We start from the raw sequence: 7787 nt of genomic DNA, 5'->3' as shown, positions 1-7787 counted from the left end.
ATGGAGTGATTTCGGTTGGAAGGGATCTTAAAGATCATCTAGTTCCAACCCGCCTGCCATAGGCAGGGACACCTTCCACCAGACCAGGTTGCTCAAAGCCTCATCCAGCCTGGTCTTGAACACTGCCAGGGATGGGCAGCCACAGCTTCTCTGGGCAACCTGTTGACTGCAACTCTTTGAGAGCGACCATCCATCCAATTTCTTATCCACTGAGTGGTCCATTCATCAAATCCATGTCTCTCCAGTTTAGAGACAAGGCTGTTGTGTGGGGCAACATCAAACACTTTGCACAAGTCCAGGTAGATGATGTCAGTTCCTCTTCCCTTATCCACCAGTGCTATCACCCCTTTGTAGAAGGCCAACAAATTTGTCAGGCATGACTTGCCCTTAGTGAAGCCATGCTGGCTGTCACAAATCACCTCCTTATTTTCTATGTGTCTTGGCACAGCCTCCAGGAGGATCTGCTCCATGATCTCACCAAGCACCAGGGTGAGACTGCCTGGCCTGTAGTTCCTCAGGTCTTCCTTTTATTCCTTTTAAAAAATGGGTGCTATGTTTCTCCTTTTCCAGTCAGTGGGAACTTCACCAGACTGACACGACTTCTCAAATATGATGGACAGTGGCTTAGCCACTTCATCCGCCAGTTCCCTCAGGACTCACAGATGCATCGCATCAGGTTCCACGGATGTGTGCACCTTCATGTTCCTTAAATGTTCTTGAACCTGATCTTCTCCTACAGCAGGTGGTTCTTCATTCTCCCAGTACCTGCATTCTGCAACTCGGGCGGTGTTGCTGGAGCTCCTGCCAGTGAAGACTGAGTTGCTGAGTACCTCAGCCTTCTCCACGTCCCAGGCAACCAGGTCTCGTGTTTCCTTCCAGAGAGGGCCCACATTCTCCCTAGTCTTCCTTTTATCCCGACTTCTATCTTTCTCCTACCTTCCTCTGGAAGCATTTTCCTCTTAGTCCTAGCAAAAGGCAACGAAGTCTGGTGAAAACTATGTGGTCACTTAGCAGATGATTTTGTTCTGACATTGGCTGTCAGCCCATGCACCTGCTCCCAGACACACTGTCCCTCCTCATTACCTAAATCTATCATTCAGCCCCAACTGCCACACATGAGGTAGTCTCGTTGTGAGCTAAAGCAACAGCTCTGACAGACCCGCAGCATCACCAGCAAAATAACTGCATCACAGCTCTCATAATCAGTGGCAATGTGATGACCTTTGAAGATAATTGAGACAAGAAATCCATGATAAAAAGCAAGTAAATCATAACTTAGGAAGTGATGAAGGATTAAAAATGACATACATCAAGTACTTAATATGCAGTAGCAAGCATATGAATTTCCAAACCTAATCACTGTGATTTCAAAAATTACTGTTTCTGTCTGAAACAAGCAACATGAAGATACACACTTTTTTTTTGCTGTCTAGGAGCTTCTTGATACACACTATAATAATGATAGTTACTAGCGCAGAGAAGAGAAACTGCATTCTTTTGTACTGGTGTACATCTGGAGTAACACTGCTTATAACAATTATAAACTTGCTATACGTATAACAAGTAAAGTTATAGTAACTTTCTTTTGCTTCAAACCTGGTTACTGCAAAGCACTTAACTTGAAATTGCCTTATGAGAAAGTAACAGGTAATTTTCATTTGATCCTGCAAGGGACAGTCTCTTACTGACCATTACAGAGAGCATGCACATCAATGTAGCATGTCTTCTACACATCATACCTACACCGACTTTCCACACCTCCCAGGTCACAGATACAGAGCTGCCCATTGCTGGGAGCTAGGAGAATATTCCAGGGAACTAGGCATGTTTCTACATGCTTATGCTTGCCCTCTCCTTACACAAGTTCACATGTCTGATCTTGGCCATTGCTAGAGACAAGATACTGGGCTAGCCCAAAATTTAATGTAACCCAGAACTGCTGCTCTTAAGCAACTATTCTGACATAAACACCCAAGTAGGTAACTTTTGTAGCGTGGCATTAAAGCTGCAAACCACTCAAGTCTCTGAAGTTACCTACTTAGAAAATTACTCATTTCAACCTTCAGCAGGTCTTGTATTCACCCACACTAGGTGCCATTGGTAACCTTGGGAAGAAATTCTTAGGGAAGAGGACATGTATGTTCTCGAAGGGACTGTCAACTCAGCTTCCAAGATCAAAACTCAAGTGGGTTCTTCCATTTTCTTTCTTCCAACACAACTGAATGACCTGCCAGTTCTTTCCCTTAAAACAATAATAAAAACATTTATATTTAATGACTAAAAGAAAAGAGAAGATGGCAAATATCAGCATGGGAATAAAGCTATTCATAGAATATATGCTTGGATGGATTGATGAGAGGAGAGTGAGGACAGGATCCAGGAAATTCTTTTCTGTGTACATGCAGTTTGCTCACATTTCTAACTCCTCTTGCAACTTCTGTTTCAGCACCATTGTATTATTACCCATGTGCTCTATTTGGGTTTATATGCACCCTCTTCACAGTTTGCCTCTAGGAAAGATATACACATTATACTAAGGTTCCTGCACAATAATCTTGCTCCTTCTAATCTGGATTTCAGTTTTAACTATTCTGATCTTGTGTGTTGTCTTCACATGAAGATGTAAAAGCTGTAGGAAATGAAGGCCATTATTTTCACCAGTGGTACTGATAAGCTGCAATGACAGTTTTTCAGATTTCCTCAAATATTGGAGTAGTTAGCGTCTAAAGACAAGATAAATGTCATGCCTCTATTTTTTATTTGCTATAATCAGTCAGCATCTGAAGCAAAACCAAACACGCTTTGGAATGCCTTTTTCCTATAGGAATAATCAACATAGTACTAAGCTACAATTAATATCAAGGGTAGGTAACACACTCTGTCATTAATGGTCCCACCTTGAGCACAGGAGGGCTAACTAGAGGAAGCACAATCTTGACGAACGCAGAGAGGATTTTTCTACAGCATGTGCACACACACACCACTAAAGAAAACAATCTCCACTTCATAGTGCAGGCAGGCAAAAGCCAGACTTTTTATTTAAGTTTAAAATAACAAATACTCACCTACATCACACTATACTGCTTAGTTTATCGCGTCTGCTTATAATTCTGTGCTTTCATTTCATGTGTCTACATTTTGCAATTGTGTACACACTGCAAAATTAACTTTGTTTATTTAGCATCTGTGCATATCTTTTAGAGCTTAATGTCACACTGAAATAAAAAGAAATCTTGAATTTTAAGGTACTGAAAACAATCAATAAAATTCCACTGGAAAAAAACAGTACAAATGTTTCTTGTAGCATAGTACTCTTACTTTTATGTCGGTGTCATTTTAATGCCATAATTTTCAATTATTGACTGTATAAAGAGATGCCTAGGGAAAAAAATATCTAAAATGCCATTACTAGGTCTGTTAAACTCTGGTGATTTATATGTACAGTATATAAATATATTTATGTATATATGTACATATATATTGGTTAACATTCATTATAAATAGAACTGTGTTAACTTAAGCAGTATAAAAATAGCCACTTTCCTGGGAACATGCAAAGACAGTATGCTCTCTCACCTAATCTATAAAACCCAAAACAACCAAAACCTTTAGCTCTGGTTTTCTACAAATATACTTTTTAATTGAAGACTTTCAGCTGATTTAACCATAAAGTAAGTTTTTCCAGTAAAGATACAAAATCTGTTTGATGCAAGCTATAATTAAGCTCAAACACAGTATATTCTGGGTTATTTACTTTCAAGTATTTTTCCCATGTGCGCTACATCTAGACACACTGATTTGTTTTTCTTTTACAGTAAAATATTCAGCTCTAAACACTAAAAGCCAAATTACAGGCAATCTGGCATGCTCGCATTGCAGAGAAAAGGCTCTCCTCTACACTACACCTATGTGGGAGGCTGTTCTAATATGGCTATTTGTGCTCCAGATCTTTTGTTCATTGCAAAGCACTATCAAGACTCCCATATTGTAGATACTTAAGGCCAGAAGAGAGAGTACTACAACCACTTAAGTCTCATCTCCTGCTCACTGAAATTCCCTCTGAGGCCCCTGCATTCAGCACAGTGACTGGTAGCTGGACTAAAACACCTCTCTTGTTACAGCCAAAGAGGTTCCAGCTTTGGAAGTTGAGCGAGATCTTGACTTTTTAGTGACTTTTCCCAAGGGGAAAAAAGTTCGGTTCCATCTGAACCAAATGTGACATTTTTCCTTTTTTCTTGCCATATGAAAAACTGAAAAATTGTTTTGCCCTGAAGCATTCCCTTTTCCTCTAAAGTGCTCTAGTACTAGTTAGAAAAGCAAAAGAATTAAAAGGGCTACGTTCAAAGGTGACACTATTTCTGTTCCTCCATTTACCTATCAGCTCAGCAAAGAGTACACGCGGGGTTGGACTGTAGAAGAAACAGTGTTGAGTCCTTCTGCCGAATAGATTTCAGTCATCTACCAGGAGAATGCCATAAAGACATGACTATGCCAATTGTGGCAAATGCTGACTCTTTTTCATCCCATTTCACATAGCTAAAAATCCACTGCTGCCCATTTCAGAGAACTGAGGACTGAAATGCAGCTCTGTCTCTTTCCTACAATCCCATCTCTCCCAGCACTTCGAATTGGTCTTGCTATCTCGCAGAGTTGACAAAAGTATTTCATACAACCAGCATGGAAGACTCAAGGCACACCCTCTTCAGGACAACATTTCCTTGTGATTAGGTGACCTTTTAACGAAGTAGGAAATTTGAATGTAAATGGCATGGGCAAAGGAGGGACCAGAGCCTTGTTTTTTCACTCCTAGAACTATTATCTGCACCTGCAAGTTACTGGGTAATAGAGGGATGATCTAGATACTCCCAGCTCCAGGAGACCTATAGCTATTACTCTGACAATGTTTTCCAGATTAAGATATTTGGTGTTTGGATTAAATCTGTGACTACACTTTGGATAATCAAAAGTGCACATCCCAAAATTTGCTCTGTCCCCCAGCTGCAAGATGGGGTGTGCAACTGAGTTGGATGTCAGTGAAGGCCTAATCTCCTAAAGATGTTGGATGAAGGTGCTTGTGCGAACCTTTCTCTCTGGCATCTCTGAAAGCAGTACACCTAACTCCTTATTCCTCAAGCAAAACGGCCTAATGTTCCCAGCCACATCCTACATTTTTTCCCTATTCCCAGGGTGGCTCCCACATTTTTCCCAGAAGTCTTTTCTATGTCAGAAATGATGAGTCCTTGTTAAAGTAGCACAGTCTTCCAGCTTTTATATTTTCAGAAAAAAAAAATGAGGCATTCTATTTCTTATGGTAAGTAGCAGAAATGCACCAAACAACAGTTTGGATACCCCTGTATTAATTGTTTAGAGAGCTGTCATTGGAAGTTGGGGACTGGGAAGTCACAAAGGGCTCGTTTGCCTTCTGATCGTCCTTCATGGAGGCTGCTTGGTCTGAGATGGAAGAGAAGGAGAGCTGGTCATGTTCCATGATATTCACTTGGTCCTCTTCCTTGTCCTTCTTCACATAAAACAACTTCCTAAACTTCTTGAGCTCATGGAGTTCACAGAAAGTCTCGAGAACCACCAACATTGCAATAAGGCCCAGCAACAGATAACCTGGGTACAAAAAAAAAGAAAAAGAAAAGAAAAAATATTTTAATTATTAGCAAATTAAGTGGGGCTGGAACAGTTTTAATCCTGTAACTTTTCCCACCCCTGTCATCTCTGAATAGTATGTTAATTTTCTTTATGACCCAGTTTCAGAGCTCTGTAACCCACTTTAGATTGTCAAAATATCTTTTTCCATTTTCATTCTACAATCAACAAGAACCCACATAAAAAAAACCCAAAAGTAACACTAATGGCTTTAATTTTTGTTACAACTGTACAAGAGTAAAGACATTAAATGAAACAAAATACTAAAATTTACCACATGCATGCTCCCCCACTTATTTACTACCTTCACGATTAAGTGCTCTTCAAAAGGTTTTTTTCCCTTAATATCCCTACACATTACAAATAGAAGTAACAATATGGCAGCTAAATATGGTTATTTGTTGTTTGTACCAGTTTAGCAGGACAAGTCACTTATATTTCATGAAAACTTTTGAATTCTTTTCCTTGAAAATTCTAAGAAGATATCCAACACCCTGAAATGAATGGGAAAACAAAGCAACCAGAAATGTGTACAAACCCAATAAAAATAAAAATAAGAAAATACTGTAAAATTACTGCTATTTCAAAAACCCGATGAAGTTGCTATATCTGATGATTAAAGATTATTTGCCATGTTTTACTAATATACATAAACTATCCAAACCCAAAAGTGTTACTTGAATTATATTACTGATGACTTTGGTGCTGTACCAACTGATTTTTAAACATAATAGCTCTCATGGACTGAGACTTTTGGAAATGGAGCTTCATATGGTTAACAGTTGTGCTGTTCTTTTTTCCTCTCCAAACATACGCATCTAGAATTCGAGGGAAGGTGTTAAATGAGCATTTCTTACTTTCAATGTTTCATTAGATCCCTGCTACTGATCATTACAATTTAATGAGGAGCATGACTACTGGAGTATTTTATCATTTCCACGAGTAAATCAAGCAGAAGCACATAATTATTAGTACAACATGCTCATCCAAAGGCTGAACATTAAATGTGCTGAAAGATCAACAGATTAATTGTTATAATCTATATATGGTCACTGTACATATGGTTACAAGTTGCAGATTATTCACTGGCATTAAAATTCTCATTTTCCTTCCAGAAGCACCATTGAATCAATATTGCAGGACCAGGTACTGATCTAAATCAGCACTACAGCTGAAAATTCATGAATTATTTTTAAGCTTTATCTCATGACATCAAATGGGAGCTACGCATTAACACAAGAAAGAAGTGACAAAGCTATGCCAATTAAAAGGCATCTATAAATCTGCACTGAGAATTTTGCAATTCTCTTTGAAACTCAGCCCAGCTTCTCACGACTTGATCTAGAACAGGACTTACGTTCTCCTGAAAGTTCTTGAAAAGCACCTATTAAGCATCATCTGCTGTAAAACTGAAAAACTTTTATTGAAGAAAACTTAGGTTCAGCAAGAGGAAACACTTCACACATCCTGTCTGGTTCCTTGAATTGTTCAGATTAAAGGAAAAATACTAATTTAAAAGTTACGATCTTAAAAAGTGTTAAAATTAAATATTTTAAAGTCATAACTTTGCCTAAAAGCTTCTTTTTCCTTCCAGTATTTCCTGAAATTTATATCCTAAGTGTTCTAAATTTTGAAAAAGGATAATCTGAGCCATAATTTTTCTTTTGACTTTTGAGTTTTCAGATTGGCTAGAATTTTTACAAGGCCATTACTATGTGTGACTTTCTCCATTCACTTCATCATTTAGCATCCCCAAATCTACTCTGCTGATCAATAGGGTAATGATTAAAAGCTACTGTTAGTAAGTTAAACACAATGGGTAGCAGGGGAAATATCCAGCAATGAAGGCAGGAGAATAAAGTGTTCTGTTGGCTAGTTCAAAGCCCTGCTTCACAGAATGAAAATTCGAGGCCCAATCTCTCTTTAGGTAAAACACAAAACCAAGTTCCTGGACACTTTACCTATGTTAAGATTGTACACCAGCCTAAGAAGGGAACCTGACAGGAAAGGTTTGGCTTGGCCATTCAGCTCTTTTAAGCAGCGCGTCTGATGAGCCAGGACTGCGCAGACTGAAGCTGCATAGGAAGCCGGGATGCTTCAAAGCACTGCCACTGGAGAATACTGCCCTCAGC

At 39.1% G+C, this 7787-nt stretch overlaps 1 protein-coding gene across 1 annotated transcript in view; it reads right to left on the bottom strand.

Annotated features, from left to right (window-relative positions):
- Positions 1–2741: 2741 nt before the first annotated feature.
- Positions 2742–7787, bottom strand: part of KCNK1 (potassium two pore domain channel subfamily K member 1) — a 34523-nt gene continuing 29477 nt past the window's right edge. Inside the window, exon 3 of the mRNA XM_030499874.1 lies at positions 2742–5616. Coding sequence (XP_030355734.1) covers positions 5357–5616 — 260 coding nt within the window. The 3' untranslated portion in view covers positions 2742–5356. The remainder of the gene's footprint in view (positions 5617–7787) is intronic.

This window comes from Strigops habroptila, chromosome 10 (genome assembly GCF_004027225.2).
Source record: "Strigops habroptila isolate Jane chromosome 10, bStrHab1.2.pri, whole genome shotgun sequence".
NCBI classification, from domain to species: Eukaryota; Metazoa; Chordata; class Aves; order Psittaciformes; family Psittacidae; genus Strigops; species Strigops habroptila.
The sequence above is the reverse complement of the archived record's forward strand: the minus strand, read 5'-3'. Positions and strand labels throughout refer to the sequence as shown.